Source organism: Myotis daubentonii, chromosome 3 (genome assembly GCF_963259705.1).
Source record: "Myotis daubentonii chromosome 3, mMyoDau2.1, whole genome shotgun sequence".
Lineage (NCBI taxonomy): Eukaryota > Metazoa > Chordata > Mammalia > Chiroptera > Vespertilionidae > Myotis > Myotis daubentonii.
Window position 1 is genome coordinate 87,348,506 of NC_081842.1, and position 21,060 is coordinate 87,369,565.

General features: G+C 37.9%; 1 protein-coding gene across 1 annotated transcript in view; it reads right to left on the minus strand.

Annotated features, from left to right (window-relative positions):
- Nucleotides 1-18,750, minus strand: part of EPHA3 (EPH receptor A3) — a 373,137-nt gene extending 354,387 nt beyond the window's left edge. Inside the window, exon 1 of the mRNA XM_059688051.1 lies at nt 18,519-18,750. Coding sequence (XP_059544034.1) covers nt 18,519-18,612 — 94 coding nt within the window. The 5' untranslated portion in view covers nt 18,613-18,750. The remainder of the gene's footprint in view (nt 1-18,518) is intronic.
- Nucleotides 18,751-21,060: the final 2,310 nt, after the last annotated feature.

The window sequence follows — 21,060 nt, forward strand, 5'->3', positions numbered from 1 at the left end:
ATCCTCTGGAAATTCTGTTTGTTACTAATGTTGTGCCCCCACCCCATAACAAAGAAACAATTTCCGGAGGATGAGGCCCAGGAATCAGGATTTTAAAAAGATTCCCAGGTGATTCTAATGTGCAGCCAAGGTTGAGAACCACTGCTATAAATAATATTAAAAATATATCTAAACATGTGAGGGCAATTAATTCCCTTTTAATGTGCACAAATTTCATGCACTGGGCTACTAGTCCTGTCTAATAAAAGAGAAACATGGTAATTAGCTGTAACTTCACTACGCTTCCCATTGGCTAATCAGGGCTATATGCAAATTAACTGCCAACTAAGATGGCGGCCGGCAGCCAGACTACTGACATGAACAGGAGCCTTGCTTGCTCCAGTGATGGAAGAAGCCAACCTTCCCCGCCGGCTGCTGCTGGGCTCTGAGCTGCTCTCTAAGAAACATTGTTACAAATATAGAAGCTAAACAAAACCCCAGAAACCTGCTTTCAGCCAGCCGAGGTCTCACAGCTAAAGCCAGCTCTCAGCTCCAGTGACAGCTATAGAAGGTAAATAAATACAAGAATAAAAAAAAAAAGGAAAAAAGGAGAGGCTGGGAGCTTCAGTCACCAGCCAGCCTGAAAACAGCCCTCAGCCCCTCACCCAGACTGGCCACGCACCCCAGTGGGGAAACCCATCCTGATCCAGGACACCCTTCAGGGCAAACCAGCCAGCCCCCACCGGTGCACGAGGCCTCTATCCTATATAGTAAAAGGGTAATATGCCTCCCAGCACTGGGATCAGTGGAGCAGCAAAGCCTCCTGGCCCCTGGAGCAGCGTGACAGGGGGCAGCGCCCAAACCGCCTGGTCGCCCTGTGGCTCTGAGTGTGACAGGGGGCGGGGCCACAACCTCCCTATCTGCTCTGCTCTGTTTGTGACAGGGGAAGGCGCCCCAACCCCCTGATTGGCCCTGCTCTGTGCCTGATAGGGGGGAGCTCCCCAACCCCGATTGGCCCTGCTCTATGTGTGACAGGGTGCGGCACCCCAACATCCCTATGGGCCCTGCTCTGTGTGTGATGGGGTGGAGCCGCAACCTCCCCATCGGCCCTGCTCTGAGTGTGACGGGGGGAGTGCCCCAACCCCCTGATCGGCCCTGCTCTGTGGGTGAAAGGGGGCGGTGCCCCAACCTCCCCATCGACCCTGCCTTGAGTGTGACAGGGGGCAGCGCCCCAACACCCCAATCGGCCCTACCCTGAGCGTGACTGAGGGTGGCATCACAACCTCCTGATTGGCCTTGCTTTGTGCATGACAGGGGGGAGCACCCCAACCCCCTGATAGGCCGGCTCTGTATGTGACAGGGATGGCACCACAACCCCGTGATCCGCCCTGCTCTGTGCGTGACAGGGGGTGGCGCCGCAACCTCCCCATCGACCCTTCCTTGAGTGTGACAGGGGGCGGCGCCCCAACCCCCCAATTGGCCCTACCCTGAGTGTGACTGAGGGTGGCATCACAACCTCCTGATCCGCCCTGATCTGTGCGTGACAGGGGGCGGTGCCCCAACTCCCCAGTCAGCCCTGCTCTGAGCCGGACCAGGAGCTGCGGGGCAGGCACCTAGGGATTGGGCCTGCCCTCTGCCACCTGAGAGTGGGCCTAAGCCAGCAGGTCGTTATCTCCCGAGGGGTCCCAGACTGTGAGAGGACACATGTGGGGCTGAGGGACACCCCCCCTGGCCAGTGCACAAATTTTTGTGCACCGGGCCTCTAGTATATATAAAAGCCAAGCGACCGGAACGATAGAATGACCAAAATGGCCAGTCACTATGACATGCACTGCAGTGGCCAACAGGCCTGATCAGGGACCTGATCACCGCCCCCCCAACCTCCAATACCCTCCCTTCCAGCCAGCCTGGTCCCCCCACCCAAATTGGGGGTGGGGCCAGCCTGCCAACCTCCTGTGTCGCCTCTCCCTTGCTGGCCTGGCCCAATAGGCCCCCATCAGGGTGGACTGGCTGGACCCCACCTGTGCATGAATTCGTGCACCAGGCCTCTAGTCAAATAATATAAATGTATTTAAAGCTACTGACTTTATAACATGCGATACAGATTCAGTGTTCTTGTAAAATTAATTCATTGGGCTTTTGAATTATATTTATAATCAGTATTCTATATATGACCTAATAGAAAAGAATAGTAACATCAAAACACTTTTTTAAAAGTACCTATTTTGAGGTTGTAAGGTGCCTTTTGTTTTTAGCAAAATGAGAACAATACAATCTAAAATTCTAGTCACTTTAAAGTTGATTATTGCTAAAATTGAGACTTTCAAGGATAAAAACCTCTCGTCTCCTGTGATCTGTTGCATGACAGTATGAGCGCAGCATATTTGAGAGAGAAAGAAGGGAATGTTAGTGGAATCTGAAGGCCTCCTGTTGTGAGTGATTTCTCTGGATACATTGACTAAATCTAACCTCCCATACGACTTAAACCCTACACCGATACAGGCAAGAACTTTGGTTACTCACGCTTTTTTTTTTCATAAAAAAAGATGTAGAGCTGACCATAATCTTTTAAGAGCTACTATTATTCATTGTCAGGACAAAGAGAAGAGGCACGCAGAATTGTGGTATAGAAATACTATATTTCTGTCTGAGTTTTAATGACAATTTAGAATATGGGAGATTATTTTCAATTGATGAAAAATCTGAGTTTATAGTTATAAATGTAAACAAAAAGAGAGGAAATTATTGCTAAAGGTAGGTGGGAATATATGGACAGCTTAATTACTTAATGACTGCCTCATATCAGGTCATTTGTCAAAGATATAAACTATTCTTTATCTGATTTCATATTCTAATCATGTGATTTCCAATTACTGTTGGTTTATAATTGGAAACATAATTTCAGAATTTGTTCTATTGCAAGAGTTATGTGTCATAGATTACTTTTTAAAATTTATTTCAAAGAAAGGAGGAGAGAGAGAAAAAGACAAAGAGACAGAGAGACAAAGAGATAGAGAGATACTTGTTGTTCCATTTATTTATGCACTCTAGGCTGATTTATGCCTGTGCCCTGAGTGGGATAGAACCTGCAACCTTGGCACATTGGGAGGAAGATATAACCAATTGAGATACTTGGCCAGGGCCTTCTTAAAGTGATTTAAATTGGACACATTTTTAAATGTTAAACTCTATTTCACTTAAGATATAAATTGGTGCTTTTGGGAATATTTATTTTTGGAAATAACTGTCTGAACTCTGGATGTATATGAATCTGGGTTTCTTCACACACTGTACTTTATCTAATCTTATTGCTTTTAAATAGAAAAGATGAATAAATAGGTGAATGATGCATTAATGAAAATGATAAGGAAATACTTAAACTCCTTAAGTTGGTTTTCAGGTGAGCGCTAACATGAGATTTACTGGACAAAAGGAAGAGTGGTGTCTGATGGGAATGAGAAGGTGTAGAATGGAGTGGAGAAAGAAGAGCAAAATATAGAGTAAATTGGTTCAAAGTGGTTTGTTAGTACTTCTGGAAAGGAGGAAACCTTGCTGCCACCAATCTTCACTGTCTTTTTTTCATAATTAGATGGATTGTGGATTTAAGATGCCCAGGAGTCTTGCTTTCCCTTCCTTTTCTGTCCTCCTTCATAATGGAGAGGTACAATCAAATGTCCACTCCTTCACTCATTTGCATTGACAACATCATACTAGTAATTATGTATACCAAGAACTTATACCACCTTCCCTTCTTACTAATAAAGATGCAATAATATTTCTTAAAGAACACAGTCATGAAACAGATGTTCCCAGTTAATAATATGCCATTTAGTAAGGACATATTAACAACTTTAGGTATTAATTCCTAAAGTTCTTACTCTTAGAGAATCATTAACACACCTCGATTTTTTCAAGACTATTTCAAAGTTTTGATTCATAGTGACTATTTGTCCACTTAGAAAGACTGAGATTGAAATATCTTATAGATTAAGTGGTGCAAATATGTAGACAGGGCTAAAATAATTTTTAAAATTAAATGCCCATCGACATGGGCAATAGGGTGGGTGAAGACCTAGGGAGGTGGGTAGAGGAGGGAAGGAGGGGGGCTGTTATCATTCAAGAAGGGGAGTGATGGGAGACATCTGTAATACTAACAACAAGAAAAAAATATATATTAAAATAAATAAATAAATGACAAGGTATAAAAATAAAATTAAATGCCACAATTTCTTACTGAAGTGGAAGATCTTTTCAATTATCTAGTAACACATCAATATGCTTTGTGGTAATGCTATAGTTGTATTTTATGAAAAAGTAAGTTATAAAAATGTATCAAACAATCATGTCAAGATGAACAGTAGGGTTTAATGGCTGAAGAAGTTGCTACTTTTACAATAATAAGTATTTCTTTTCTTATAAAACCTTCAGTTATACAGTGTCTTAAAGCCAATTGCAAATGACCACAAAACCACTACCACAGGAAAAAAAATTATGGTTTGATTGCATCTTGCTTTTACTAAAGAATAATGACATGTCCTTTCCTGTTCATACATCATTGTAATTGTCCAAACCACATTTCTTATACATTCCTTATCTTTATCATTTTCATCATTTCTGTTATGATAGAAAGAGTAGCTTTGCTCTTGGTTACAGATAGCAGGGGGGTTAATCTGCTTCTAGGTTATGCTTAAATGTCACGAATAGAAGAAAATGATACAGGAGGCAATCAATTCTGTTCTCGTCATTGTAATTCTCTGTGTACTACCTTAGTCAACTATAATATGGAATTAAGAAATCAAGATGTATTTTCTAACAGGACTGCACCAAAGTTCTGCTTTTCATTTTTACTTTATACAATTCGGTATGCCAGTGAGAGGATACTAAGAGTAGTCAAAGCTTTATTAGTGTGCTTACATATTTCAACGTAACTTTTATCTACTGTGATTACATATTCTTAGTTTAATTGCTCCTATGGTCTTCCTGTTTGTACTTTTTTTCTACCTAAACATAATTAAAACATTGTACTATTGTATTTCATAGACTAAAAATTACCAAAAAAAAAAAGTTTTTAGTCTTTAAATGAAATCAACTACAGGCATACCTCAGGGATATTATGGGATGTGCTCCAGACCACCTCGATAAAGCAAGTATCACAATAAAGTGAGTGATATTTGTGCTGGTGGAGTCTTGCTTTCACTTTCTAAAAAAATGCAACATCTGTGAAGCACAATAAAAGAAGGTATCCTGTATCGTTTGTATGCAGACAAAAATTCCTCCGTGTAAACCATGTTCAATTTAACTCAACGGGCATTTTGTCTCATGGATACTTAATTTATGATCATTTCTCTATCAAATGACCAACTAAAATTATATGTCAGAATTAAAGAAAAAATTCCGGTGGGCTCAACATTTCTGTGAAAAATCTGCTTTGTCACATGGTACCTTAATGCCTTATTTATGATTTATAAGCAGATTTCTGGACAAGGAGACATACTATCAACTTGTTCTTTCTTGTAAGCTTTACCTCCTGGGCTATAATCTTAGCTTTATTTTTATACAGGTCCTACATATGGGACACATTTTAATTAGCTGCCTCATCTCAATCTTTGCCAACAGCAGGGATAACACCTTAGAATCAAAACACAGTCACACAGTAAAATGTCTGGGTTTTCAAGACGAGAGTGGTCCCAGAAAATAACAAACACAGACTAAAATTTGAATAGAAAACCGGGCCCTTTAGTAAATATAAGCCTGTATTGTTTCTAAAGTGTTAAATTTTTCTTTTTTAAAAAAATCAGAGAAATCTGAAGTTCACTCTGATATTAATAGTATTGTGGAGAAAACAGCCATCAAAATATCACTAGGGAGTGTGTTCTTATAATGAAATAATCCTTTCACATAAATGCGTAGGAATGTTCTACTTTCTGTGAAGTTTTAGTTCATTAACAACTTCAGCTTTCATAACAGTCCGCAGAATAACAGGTCTCTTTGTTTCTGTGCATTATCAAGTGATACTGTGAATCACTTAGACAAGTGAAATGTGTTTTCCAAAAATGTAAAAGTTACTAAAAGCAAGACATTAATGATTTTGTAAGCATTGTACACTTTCAACACATTTTTTGCTCTTTAAAATGTTCTAGAAATAACAGAATGGCTTTTATGTTTCTAATTTAAAGACTTTTGACAGATTAAAAAGGGAAGATTAATATATTATCCTATTAGGAAAGTATATGAAAAATCATTCAGGCCAATAGGTGCTCAAACTTTAGCATATGCATTTGCCTTTACAACATAAATTCAAGATGTCTTGGTATATACATTTTAATCAAATTACCTTAAAATCTTGATTACCAATCTTCAAGTCTAAATGATAGCTGTATGTTCAGTCAATTTTTGACAGATGGCTGTGAAAATGGAATAGAATAGGCAGACTGGCCTATAAACCAGCTCTAATATAGCATTATCTTTTTTTTTCTTATTGATGTATATTTGGCATGCGGTATCCCATCAGTTTCAGGTGTATATCATAGTGATTCAACATTTACATACATTAAGAAATGAACCCCATGATGTCTAGTTAATACCTATTAACATACAAAGTTATTATAATATTATTGACTGTATTCCCAGTGCTATACATTATATCCCCATGACTTATTTGTTTTATAACTTGAAGTCCCTTAAATAGGAGGGTTCAAAATTTTAGCATAGAAAACAAAAAGGTAGTGATAAAAATGTTTCAATTTTAAAATATTCTCTGGATATTTTTATATCAAAAAACAAGCGTTTTTTATTATTATTTCAAGAGAAGATCATTGCAGAATAGATAAATTGGTTTAAAATTCTAGAAAATTAAAGTCAGTATATAGTTTTGATTTCATCATATTCTGGAGGATAACTATGCCTGGATTTTACATCATACATCATGACTGGTGTCTAAAGTTATACATGTACACACACAAACTCTTCAAGGTATTACTGTGGGCCTTTATAAACACCCACAAAAGATCAAATAAGGTGACATGTGCTTATTACTTTAATTTAAAACTCTAGCCCTTTTCCTTACATCCTAGGAGGTGGTTGTCAATGGAAAGTATCAAACTCTTAGTATTGGTGATACAAAGATAGTTAGAGAAGGCAGAGTTCAGACAACCTTCACAGTGTTTTTTCTTGGTAGTGCAGTCACATTATGAGTTGCACTTACAGAAGTTTTTATTCAGGGATAATATATTGAATATATATATATATATTCAATAATCTGTTTCCAATACACTCACATGCACAGATGTACATGCATGTACTCACACATTATTTACATTAAGCTTCGATATATGCTTATTTAAGATAGCTGTTTCTGAATGTTCTTTCAAAGTGTTTTTTTAATGGTATATATACTCATTATGCATTCATTAAAATTATTTTTAAAGTTTGCTAGGTACCTTCAGTTAAAAAAATCTGAGTTATAATAATCACCACCACATGAAATTATGTGTATTTCATCTCTTTTCCCTTGCTATTATTAATATATTATTGTTATTACTAATGGGTAACTTTTATACATTTTCCCTATATCCCAGCACCTGATTTTGGGAGGCTAACTGCTCTCTTCTCTGATGATTCATATCTTAATTTTTAATAATCTCCTATCTATCCTAAAACATGGTTTTTTATATAAGTATTCATTTTTTGGTCATCTATCTCTCTTAAGTTATCTTCAAGGGCATAGACTATACCATTCCTTATAACCTTCTATTCCAAAATCCAGTATGTAAGCAACACTAAGGTATGCCAGAGTTGGTAAATAAATAAATACAAACAACAAGTTATAATAATATAAAAGTTGAGTGCATTTTTTCTAAATGTTTTTCGTGGTTTGTGCTAATGGTCTTTGCATTTGTCCCTTTGAAATTAAATTTAGGATTCTGAAGTTTTCACTACCAGGGTTAGATAAGTAAACCTACCACATTTGGGGCCAAACATCAAATAAATTATTCTTAATTATTTTTTCCATAGGATCACCTTTGAAAAAGGAAATTTAAAAGGATAGCACTAATTTTATATACTTCTTAGTTTTTCTTCTCTAATTCTATGTAGATTTTTCAAAGATATTGAAATATTTAGAATTATTTTGGACATAACTTATAAGCAAAGGTAAGAAAATATTTCTTTATTCAATGAACAAATGTGTAAGGAAAGCAGCTCTACCCCCTCCCCCTCCAAAACCATTAATTTCAGCATAGATTTATCTAACATGTCCAATCAGGTGAAATACATATTGCTTGACAGAAAATCTTTTTTTCACAAAACAAAGACTATCAAAGTATTATAATTTCAGATCAGAAATGTCAGGGACACCATAATAAAATGCGAGTTTATCTTTTTTGAGTTATCTAATGTAAATGAGTATCAACTTATCTATGACAAGCCACAGAGTAACTGTAAACAAAGAGAAAAATACCATTCCCTTTATTTTCTTATTTGAAAACATTTTTAATATTTGGTCATTGCTATATTCAATAACATTGGCATGGTAAAAGAATAGCAACCCAATTTAATTTCTACTTAAAGTTTATGTGATTGTAACATTCTGTTTCTTTACATTCTGTTAATATGCAAAATCTACCATGAATAGCTTTGACATATTGAAAAGAAAACTCAATTTGGAGATAACTCTAGCTTTATGCCATCTTTGAATATTTATAAGTTGACAGAGTGTCCAGTTGGAGAAAATTAACAAGATTAGACAGAGACGGAAAAAAAAAAAAAAAGATTGTTTTTACTTTTTCTCACCACAGATTTGCAGCTTAGAAAACAATTTTTATATAATTTTTATTTCAAACGGTATATATTAATCCATAAAATTTTGCCCACAATGTAGGAAAAGCTCAGTTTTGTAAGGGGCAATACTATTGTGACATACACACAGTTCTGCAAGTAGACTTTAAACTCTGAGTGGTATTCTACTTACCCAGAGGATTATGTAGATAATCCACATGGAAGCAACTCAGCTTTTCAGCCTAACTTCTCAGAGTGAAGACTGCTATCATATGCAATAAAAGAAATCCTCCTAAAACCTACAAACTTTTACTAATTGCTAAATTAGTTTTGAAAATCAGGAAATAAATATGTGAAATGGTTTCCATTTCCCTTAGTCACCCTGAGGTAGATAGGAAATTTCTAAATTCAATATTGGTTGGATGAACTTTTAGCACTGGGAAACATTTAATTTTAAAGCCTTATATTTGTATCCAGGGAGGAAGAAGGTAGGAGTTATCGGGTGGGTGTTACTCTCCACAAGACCTGTGGAATTTATTCATGTTACTTTCTTAACTATTATTTTAAAAAAAGACAAACTAGCCTTGCCATAATGATTATATAACAAATTTAAGATGAAGCCATTTTGATATTGATTAGACTTATCAGCAATAAAATTGACCTAGGTTTCTCCCTTTGTTCCTTTCCTTTGAGATCCTGCTGTGTAATCAATCAAGATTTTTTGTTTTAAACATGAGGCAAGGCATGTCTGCATTTTCTTTATTTGAGAGAGTTCCACAAACTCAAATACGAATAAAAACTTAAAAACTAGGGGAATTAGTAATTGATTCTCACTCTGCAGAAGCTAGAGCCAAAAAGTGTGTTGCTAAGCCAACACTTTTGCTCATAGAGAATGTTTCAATAGCTTGAGTGGTTGGGTAACTTGTTGGGAACATAAATGATAACACGTTAAAAAACACTTTTTTTAAAAAATTTTTCCCTTCGCATGGTATAGTGAAGGAAGCAAGATACTAAAGCAGCTTTCTGATTGGGAAGTCTGATGTCATCAATATGCTATGTTTGCTCTTTGCCAGGTTAACAGAATTTATTGCGGCAATTAATACAAAACATATGTGCTGAAATACCCACGTGAAAAATATAATTGCCCCCAGCTTAATTTGCTACCTTTCAAAACCCTGTTTTAGCTACCTTTTCACAATGCTTCTACTTAGAGGACAAGTGTTTTTATGAAAGAGGAGATAAATCATTTATAATTTACTTTCTCATCTTAAGGAATTTGTAATTATCTTTTAAGTGAAAAAAAAGTTTCAACAGGGACTAAAGTCTACTTTTAAACCATGTTCTATTGCCCTCCATTATTGACTTCTATCACAATTCCAATAGTTAATTTACATTCTGTTTTAATATATAAAACCCTAAATGATAACATTTGGGTTATACTGACAATTGCCTCACAATCTCTGTGTATGGGAATTTCTGACAAAATCTTTCCAGGGTGAGGAAAGCAATGTGTGAGTGTCAGGAAAGAAAGACAGAGGTAACAAATTGTGGAGAGAAGACATCACAGACATTTTTCTCCTAGTCCTCTGTCCACATCAAATTTTCTTCATTTTCGTAGTGTGTCTACCACCCATGCTGATAACCATAGCGTAAATGTACATACTTTTCAGTGTCTAAGTAAACTTTGAAATACTTTTTTAAAAGTACTTTGAAGTACAATATTTCACTCCAAAACTCTGTGAATTTCTAATTCTTGTGAAGTAACAAGACAAATTCGTGTAAGTCACTAGGATTAAAGTTGAGAAGCAAGTGCTTTTCCTGAATGGACGAATGTCTCCTAATTCACAGGCATTCCTATGCAGGAGGAAACATATGAGGTTAAAATCAAAAGTCAAAGATAAGAGAGGTTGTTACAGCTTCACCATGATTACTTTCCTCGGTTCTAACAGTGGAAGATGCCACAATACCTACTTTAGGGCTGCTCTCACGATTAAATGAAATCGAGTAGTAATGGTAACATTAGGGTACACTCTTTCTAACCAGCAGAACTCTGTGCAATTATCATCTCAGCGTTGGGCATGGCACTGAGGCCATATTTACTTTTGGAATTCCCTGGATTCAACAATTTTATCTTCTATGAGAAACAAATTTCCGACACAACCGCAGGAATATCAGCATCATCCATTTACTAAACTACCTCCATGACACTGCTCCCAGAAACCCTTTGTGGCCCATTCCAGGTTTACGGCCCAAATTGGAAGACAGAGAATCATGTGTTAATGAAATGATGCCAATGAAACATGGGGCTGAGGGAGGAACAGAGGGCATTCGCAACTGTGCATGGAGGAAACGTTTATGGAACATTCCCTTTAGCTCTCGGGGGGCTTAACAGGTGGCATTAATAGCTGGTTAGAAAGAAAACTGCAAGATCAAGAAAATAGCAAAGCGGTCGGATCAGAGGGGAGCAAGCAGGACAACTGGAAGTCCCAGGCGTTCCCCTGTGTCCCAAGGGAGCAGGCCTAGGAAGAGGTGCTTTCACAGCTCTGCAGGGAGTTCCAGGGACCCCTCAAAACCCTCCCCCATCTGTCACACGGTGGGGCAGGGAACCAAGATTGAAAGGAGACCGGGCCACCTCCGGTTGTCAAGCTGACAAGGCTGGCTGGTACCGACCCGGTGTGTGCGTGGGCGGGGGCAAGATCTGGGGTCAGAGCTTAAAGATCGGAGGTGCCGGGTCCCAGCAGCTCGCTCTCCATGGGCGGAACCACAGGTGAGGAGCGCCAGGTGGCAGGCTCCCGCCTCTCCCAGCGCCAGCAGCTCCCGGGCTGCAGGCAGAGGGCGCGCGTTTGCCACTCGCCGGCGCGCCTCCTCGTAGTGCTCGTTTCCGCGGACTTGGCGCCCTCGCTGCCCCGGTTCCAGCCTCGGCCCCGGTTCCAGCCTCCGCCCCGGCTGAGACCTCCGCTCACCGGCCGCCAGGCAGGAGCCGCAGCCGCAGAGGCTCCACGTGCGCCCACCGCCCGCCCCGGGGAGCCGGGACCAGCTCGCAGCGCTTAGGCGACCGGCGCGGGCCACCGGGCGCGGAGACATTGGCGCACAAAGACGCCACCGCCCGGAGTTCTGGGGCCGGGGGCGCGGCCCGGAGTGGGATTTTTATGATCCGAGTTTTAATCCGATTGGGAGAGAAAGTGGTAAATGGTTAGGGGACGCCGGACCCCACTCCGCAACACCGAGCCTGGTCCTCTCGGCGGAGGAGTGGTGGCTAGGACGCCCTGGGGGTGGAGGTGGTGGCCGCGAGGAGCGCCTGCTCCTCTCTCAGCAGCCACAGTGCAATCACTGCTACCGTAAGCCTCGCTATGTGCCAACACATCTCAGGGCACGCTTTTGCACCCCACTCAAATGCGGGCGTTGCAAGGCGAGGGAAAAGAGCGCCGTCTTCCCCTCCTGTGGCCACCCCTGTCCAAGGCTAAGATTCTTCACCACACTTTGTTTGTACAGTGCTGCCTGCTTGTTTCCCCCCTCCTTCCCGCCTATTATTCTGACTTCACCATGTTGATTTGGATTATGTGGATTTTCGCCCTTTGCTTTGACTGGAACAGCAGGACATGGTTTAGAAAATGAAGGGAGGGAGTTGCACACTCAGGGCTTCCAGTGTAACAACATCACTCCAAGTTGGAGGCTTTCTCTGCTGAACTGGTTTTGATTCCCTCCAACCTCCACATGTATTCGCCCAGGCATCCAAAGGGGGAAGCATTCTTTGGCTCATACTCTTTTTAAAACTTTCCCAGATAAAATATTTTCTTCTGGGGAAAAATCAAAAGTGTATAAACTTGAGAGGGGAAACGAATGCAACCCTACCCCCTTTTTAAGTGTGCAGGTTTTGGGGGATTTAATAAAAATTGATTAGCCAGATGTTTTAAGTGATAAATGTTTTTATTTTAAGTAAAAGATTTATATAATACATTGGGTTTAGAACCTTTGCACTTGTCTACCTCTCCATCTTTCTAAACTTTTTATTTTATTTTCACTTGCAGACATTTTGCTTTGTAATCGACCACCTTTTCTTATTTCAAAGAAAGCTGGTGTGAGCAAACCAAAACTTGCTGACTTGCGGACTTTTCCAAGAGAAAACCTCCTGACAGATTCCAAGAACTACCTGATACTAGGCAGCTGGTAATAGACCCTCAGAGTGACATCAAGGGGCACACATGTGCCCATTCCCTGATTCCCAAGGGGAGTGTCTTCCTACATTGTTTTGTGGCTTGGAATCCTTTGCATTCTATAAATGTCACAACATTACTTTTATTTCTAAAGTCGTTACAGAAGAATTTTCTCAGTCTTTCAAGTCCTCTAGGAATAAATTTCAAATGCTGGTTTTTGCTGTACCTGGATGAATAATGTAATGAACGGTTCACACCAGCAGTCAAACCTTTATTTGAAAAATCTGTGGAAAGTTACTTGTGCACTTGGTAAAAGCCCTGCATTGACCCTCCCTGGTGATAAAATCCAGATCTCTGAAAACAGAACCTAAAAGGGGACACCTGCATCTGTTTTTCTAAATCTTTTATCTAACAGAAATTAAAAGAATAAGGCTTATTAAATATTTAAAGGAAAAATGTGTATATTAAAAATAAACAAAGTTGAGAATCCTGACAGAATATGATTTGTAAGACTTAGTGTTCTTCCAAGAAATACTTATTTCCCCTTACATCTAGTATTTATGCCAAACAAAATCATTGGAAAATGAATAAAATCAAAGGTAACCCACATCACAGATTTTTTAGTAAGTGAATGTCTGTAAAAACTTATCAAGTTCTGATGATTTGTGGAAAGTTTTATTAATATTTTCTGGAAGATTTTATGACTTGGAAAATGTACCTCTCAAGAACAGTTCTTGCTGTTTCCATTTGCGTTGAAGTTAGTAAATCAAATATACTGTGGAAATATGTTTTGCCTTTAAAGATCCTTTGCATATGTAACTGATTATTTGATATTTAAAAACTGCAAGTATTTTATTTCTGAAAAATTCAAAGTTTCAGAAACAATTTTAATATTTAGGAATCTTAATAAGGTCATTGTGAGAAAATAAACTATTTAAATTGAAGAGCCCTAAGAACACACCCACACTTGAGTATTAAAATATGGATAATATATAAACATGATAAAAAATCTAACTAAATTCATCCTCTAAAGATAACTTTCTTAAGAGTCAAGGTGAAACTACTAAATTGTTTAAATGAACAAGAAGCAAACCCTAATTATATACAAATAATAAAAAACTACATATGAAACTTTCTAAACAAATTTAACAATGTTTAAAAAACACTTTTAAAGTTTCGATTATGTACATTTTGTTTAAAACTTTTATGTTAAATTGAAATGCTTTTCATTGTAGCTCCTAATTTCCAGTGTTTCATGGAAAAGACAACATTATATAAATGCAACCATGATCTAACACGTGGCAATGGTGTTTTATTATATGTGTGTATGAAAAGTTCCAGTTGCTTCTTAGTTATTAATATATCCATTTGACTTCATATCTTAAAATAGGCAGAAAAAGGATATCAACTATGCCATCAATAAGAAATATGAAATTGAAAGTGTTGATAGTTACATTAAATAAGTTTGTACTAATAAATATATTGTTATTGTCAAAACATTCACTACTTAAACAAGTATTTAATTGGTCATTTATGACAAGGACTACAGTGGTGTGATACATGAAACATAAAAGTGAGGAGAATGAAGTATCAAAGTTGGTATTTTCCTCACTTGAATCATCATTATCAATGTTAGTCTTTGGGAAGATATAGATTCAGAATGAATTAATTTCATTATAGATTTTGAGAGGTTATAAGAAGTTTCTTTCCGGCACAATCAAAATATTATCATAGCAATTCAGGTTGTCAGTAAAAGCTTAAACAAATTTGCTGATAATCCTGTTAATGACCTGGGTCAAGTGTTAACTGTTGTGGGTTATAAAATAGTGAAATTAAGGTTTCTCCTACCTCCGGGCAAATAACACAGTTATAACTTGGGGAGGAGGTAAGGGAGAGCTTTTAGAAGAGCTATTAAATTACAAAAATGTGTAATGCATTCAATTATTTAGTGTAGCGTGATGACATGCTATTAAAAGCAAATGTAAACCCTCTTCCAAAAAAACAACAACACACACATAAAAAAACAAAAACAAAAACAAAAAACACCTATACAGATTATATGATAGTTTAGTTCTCTATTAATGTTTCAATCACAATATATTATTTGAGGATGTGTTTATATGTGAAAACTGATGCCAATTCATAGTAATTTTTAAAAAGGGAAAAGTTCATTATTTAAATGTTTATTTTCTCTAATGTCTGCCTAATATTTAAAGGGAAGCATGCAGTGTTTATCTGAAAGTCTTACTTCCAAGCTTTAACAATCACATGGTCTCCTCCAGTATTTAGAAGATTTATGTTCAGAGAAATACATTTCATAGAAATGGTATCCCAGCCACTTCAATAAAAGTCTCCCCATATAAATAGTATATAAATATGCAGATTTAATTTTATTCTCTTTCATTTTGAAAACTCTCATTTCCAATGTAAAGAGCTCTATGGGTAAATGTTAATCTAATTTATAAATACTGTTTGATAGAAAATTATTTCCTATATTATTGCTGATGAATAAGCCATGCATTCTGCCTCAGATTCCTTCAAATATAAAAGTGTTTAAAGAGAGTACTAATGCTAAAAAAGATTGAACTAATAGTAGTAAACACTTCACTTTATATCAAGTTTTAAGCTCTTTTCAAAGTTATTTTTATTTACCATTATATCATCTATCTGGGGTGGGAACTTTTCTAATAATACATAGTTTTAACAATCCTATTTTGTCATGAAAAGTAGCTGATTTCCCATTGGGAGTCTTTTCTTGGTCTGTCATGTAAACAGACATAATAAGATTTTAATAAAATTCTATGCAACTTTTATAAAGTTTCTGTTTCAATATATAGGTCAATTCTTAATTCAAGTGTTCACTGAAATTATGAATGATCTAGTATCACTGAGGAGGACAGCAAATAGTATGTATCCCCTGGAATCATTTTCTTAAAAACATATTAGAAAGTTATTTATAGTTAAATCCAGGAAAAGAAAAGTTCAGATCAAACTTTTTTCAAGTTGTTTTCCTTATCGTGGGCTCATGCATTTCTATATTGATATTTGATTATCAGAATCTCAAATTTAAAAAAGAAAAAGTCACACAATAGCAAGTTTCCTAGCAATTAACTCAATGGATTGGTTTTGTTCTCTCATGCCTAACTTCATGATAGATTGCCAAATAAATTGTAGTAAATTTTACTAGCAAGTTTCCAATCAAATTTCTATAGTGTTGACATATAATTTTAGCATAGCATTTAAATGCAAGCTATTATTTTATGCTTTTTTTTCAAAATTTATATTAGAAAGCTATATTAAGAAAATTCATTTTATCATTAGTCCTTCCACCCACTCACTATGTGACATTTCAGAAGGATGGCTTTCTGTTCAAATGATATTGTTAGCAGAATTACATGGACCTCTTGGCACACACTTGGATTTCTTCCCTTTTCATGTTGTTCATCTCAATTCCTCAGACCCAAGCTATTGTATTAATATTTAAACCCTCGCTCAAATATTACCCAAGTTAAATCACTCCATTTAAATTTTCAAAGCTTTCCTTTATGACCTCAGAATAGAAAGAAGACACTACCCATAGGACACAATCTGGAAATAATAACCCCATGAACAATGAATAGATAAACTTTTACCCAAGCAAACTAAATGCAATTATGTCAGTTTTCTGAGTACAGTTACATTTCCATATACATATTGTTAATGTGTACCTGCCTATATAATAATGTGCATTATATACCCAGACCTGCACAAGGTATGGCTTAAAAGCAATTTGCATTTGCTTATTCTTCCTCTGTTAAATTGATATGCACTAATTTTATAGAAGTGTGCATAAGTTTAAAGGGTATTTGTTTCTCTTGCAAATCACTGAAAGGTACTGACTCTCAGCTATATCCTTGTGCATTATTAATTCAGTGAAATCCATGATCTAAATAGTTTATAAATAGTTCATCTGGAGAAATACAGTTTATCATAGTAATATGGGAATAATCTTGCTATTTATTCTAGTTATTGTGAATATTTAAATGTCTTCAAAGAAAGTAAAAGGTTAAACAAACACTAATTTTAACTTACTGATATGTTACTCTTCATATAAATGACTGCTCTTGCCTTTCATTTATGAAGAATGATTGACAATTACTTTCAAATAAACATTCACTTGATTTTAAAAGAAAAGTAATTTTTAGGTAAGACGATTTTCTTTATCTTTATTTAGATTTTTCAAGTTCCCAATTTTAAAAAGACACACAAAAATATAATGAAATCAGCCAAATTGATAAAGGCAGTCACTTAGGAAAGAACAAAATAAAACTACTCCATTAGCAATGAAAGTAGGTCACTAAATATGAGAGATAATGTCTATATTTAATTTTAAATTTTCTAAATATTTTGAATTTATTAAAATAATAATGCATACAATATACAAAGTATTGGCTTGACAATACTTTTTAGTGTGTGACATAATATATAATGTAGTATTTGCACATCAATTGTTTAATATTGCTAAACTGCAAAATAAATTACTAAATACCATTGTAGGTTAAAATGATTAAGGGAAAATCAAAGTTGTAAGTGTTGCTTTAAAGCAATCAATTACTCAGAGAAGTTTGTCTTATGAGTAAGCGATTGTATTCGCAATTAGGAATATCACAAAAGGTTTAGAGAGAAAAGGTAATGCATCTATTAAGTACACAATCTTATAGGAAACATCGTGTCTTTAATATTAAGTTTGCAAGTTAATTCACTGAAAACAGACCTATTTATTTTCCACTAGGAGGAAAATAAATAACCCAACATAAAGGAAATGTCATTTGCTGCATATGAACGTTCCTTCTTAATTTGCAGTTCAGTTATTTACTATACCTACCCAGGATCTTCTCACTATTCATTATATACATTCTCCTATTCAAATATAAGCCCTTAAACAAAGAACAGCCAACCTAAGCTTATTGTAATTCCTGCAAATATTACTTATGTTAATGTGGCATATGCTGCTCATTAGAACCTGTGCCATGGAGCAAAGCATTGTGTGGCAGGACACCCATCACTGATACAGCAGTTGCAATATAAATATCACACACACACACACACACACACACACACACACACACACACACCCCTCTGCTTCTACAAACCCTAATTTCCTTTTAGTTCATTCAGAAATGCCATGATCCTGAGTAGGAGCAACCTGTCATTACGGTAAAACCTACTAAAAGACCTAGAGAGGGTGGGCTAAATTTTCTTTTAAACTTCTCAGAGTACTACATGGTCATAATTAGAAAATAAAATACTGCCATGGCTCTTTGACAATTAACATCCTGGGTTGAAAAACTAAAGACTTTTTCTTTCTTTCTGCTTAAAATTGTCAAACAAGGTAGTCGTTTGCATTGGTATCCGATTAAAAACACATTTTAGGCTTAGGCAATCCAAAATTATCTCTTAAAATGTTTTCAAAGACAGCCTTGAAAATAAAAACATATCTTCAGGTTCCTCTCTGAGCAAACTGCCTTTTTGCGGAAGCACCTTAGGGACCTGAGAATGTTTCGCTGAGAAAGTGCTTCGCGGAGCACTAGCCGCGGGGCAGGGCCGTGCGCCGGTACCTGGCGGGCTTACCTTCATTGGACGGCGGGAGAGTCAGTTCCCCGAAGCAGTTGAGAACCGAGCTGCTGAGGAGGAGGAGGAGGAGGATGGAGAGGTGACAGTCCATGTTGCTGGTGCAGAGGGCAGTGAGAGGAGCATATCTCCATGAAGCGTGCCACTGATGTGAGGGGGAGCGCTCTGATTGCTGGAGAAGTTACCATGCTCCGCTCGCAGGCTGATGTCAAGTTTGACACTGGAGATAAGGAGGAGTCTGGCTGCCTTTCCGCGGACCTCGCTCCGGGACTTCCCTGGGTCCTAGTGCCGACGGCAGCTAGCGCCGAAGGACCGGACTGCACGCGCGGCTCCAAAACCGCCCAGGAGAGCACGGAGCTGGGGAGGAAGAGGCGGGGGTGGGGGCCGTCTTGCCAAGAGGGCAGGAAATGCAACAACTTGCGATGGGGCAGTGGTGGAGAGTACTGTTGGGGAGCAGAAAACACCCCCTTCTTTATTTTCAATGAAAAGCAGCTATTTTATTGTTTGCTGTGCATGCTCTGTAGGCTAATTCCATGAAGAACCAGAAAACCCCATAGGAGTGTCATGTAGCAGAATGAGTGGGAAAGAAACTGAAATGCCAGAGAAATATTTATTTAAAGAACAGAGCCTTTTTCTAAAAAAAAAAAAAAAAAAGCAATGATGATTGTATAATTCAAAGGAAAGTTGGGATTATGTCTTTACTATGCTCAGTGTGATCACTCTCCGCGAGTCCTTTGTGGGACATAAGGACATTAATACACACCCCGGATCAGGAAGTCTTTTCAGTTTCACACCAAGCGCTACCAGGTCTTTTAAAAAGAGATTTGGCACAGCGATTCCGTGCTCAGAAGGTGCACTTGGCTTTTCCAAACTGAAAAGTAACCATTATCCTAAGGAAGTGAACAAGCCCAGCCCTAGGAATAGCTGCAGGTCAGCGTCCACCCTTTGTTCTGCGCTGTGCGTGCTAATAAAAGTAATACAAACCAAACCTGAAGCTCTTGGCAGCACATCACTACCGCCCTCCCACACCATCTACATCAGGATCTCTGGGACCTGGGAGATAAACACTGAATAATTCACAGCTCCTCATTCAGCTTTCTGCCACTTCCAATCTGATAACAGTTGGAAACTGTTCTTCCTTAACATTACCAATCCGACGGGTAAATCAGAGTGTCCTGGTACTTTCACACTCACTTTGCACCGTGGAATTATCAATGGTTTCTCTTATTTCCAGTTCCCTGTTGAGCAGCATGATTGCAATCTATTTCAGCAAAATCGTTGGGTAATTCATATTTTGAAAACTATTCTCACTTGTCTTGAAAGCATCCCCCAAAAGATGATTGCTCAAATATCCTCCCATTCATCTATCATTTACTATTGTAAACAACAACACCAACAACAAAGCAAGACTTACATTCCTTGCACAATTACAAAAAGTAAAGACAGGTCAACAACTTCAAGATCAATTTAAATAAGGCTTTGAAAACCCCTCCTTAATAAGGTATTCATTTCACAAACACTGTTTTTAATGAGAGAACACAAATTTGTACATGGACTTAAATTAGTGACTTCTGATAATCCTTTGTTGCCTGATTGGGGGGCAAGGAAGGTAGGGGAAGGGGGACGGGAGTGACCCTGCTCACTTTTCTCTGTGTGCCTCTTACTCTGCATCTCTCCTTCCCACATTATGTCACTGGATGTAGAGGCCTCTTCACTGCCAAGTCTGTCAGAGCTGAAAACACTGACAGACACTGAACAGAGGACTCAGATAGTGGTGACTCTGGCATTTTTTAAAGTCCCAACACAACTCTACTCCTTCCATAAGGCAGAGTTCCATTGTTCTGGGGTTAGATAAAAATTTTCTGGAACCTGAAAGAAAAGAATATCTTATTTGGAAGTGACAATTTAAAAATATTTTGGCAAAACATGCCAATGTGCTGATATCCACATACACTGGCTTTCCTTTCAATTACTTCTTTTTTCACACTGAAGCTGCTTGTCACTGTGGAAAGAGGCATTCCTGTTTGAAGGAAGCTATAATAGTGTGAAAATTTAGTAAAAGGCAATCCCTGGCCTGGGAATAAAATGTAAACAATATGGGATCTCTCCATTATGGACTCTCTAGGTCAACTGACACCAGATAAGAAAGACTTTGCATGGCCTGAGCGATGTTCTGGATGCATGTGAGGAAGAGTGATGCCAAGAAGCAGGGGAGCAATGGATTTGGCCAGAGGAGGAGGAGGAAGGATGGCGGTGAGGAGCCCGATTCAGAGAGAGCTTCTCCAGGAAAGGTATAACGGAGCTGTAGCTGGCAGGATGAGCAGCGGGTTCCGAGCTGGAGAATGGCCCAGAGGGCACCGCAGGTACGCAGATGTAACACAAATACAATCTTAATAATTTCCAAGTGAGGGCAAAAAAAGGCATCTGGCATAAATAGAGCGCAGAGTGTGTGTGATACAAAAGGGGACAGGATACAAGGAGGTGAGCGGTGGGGACAGAGATGTTCTTCAAAGGCCAGGAGTGGAAACTGCAGACATTTCTG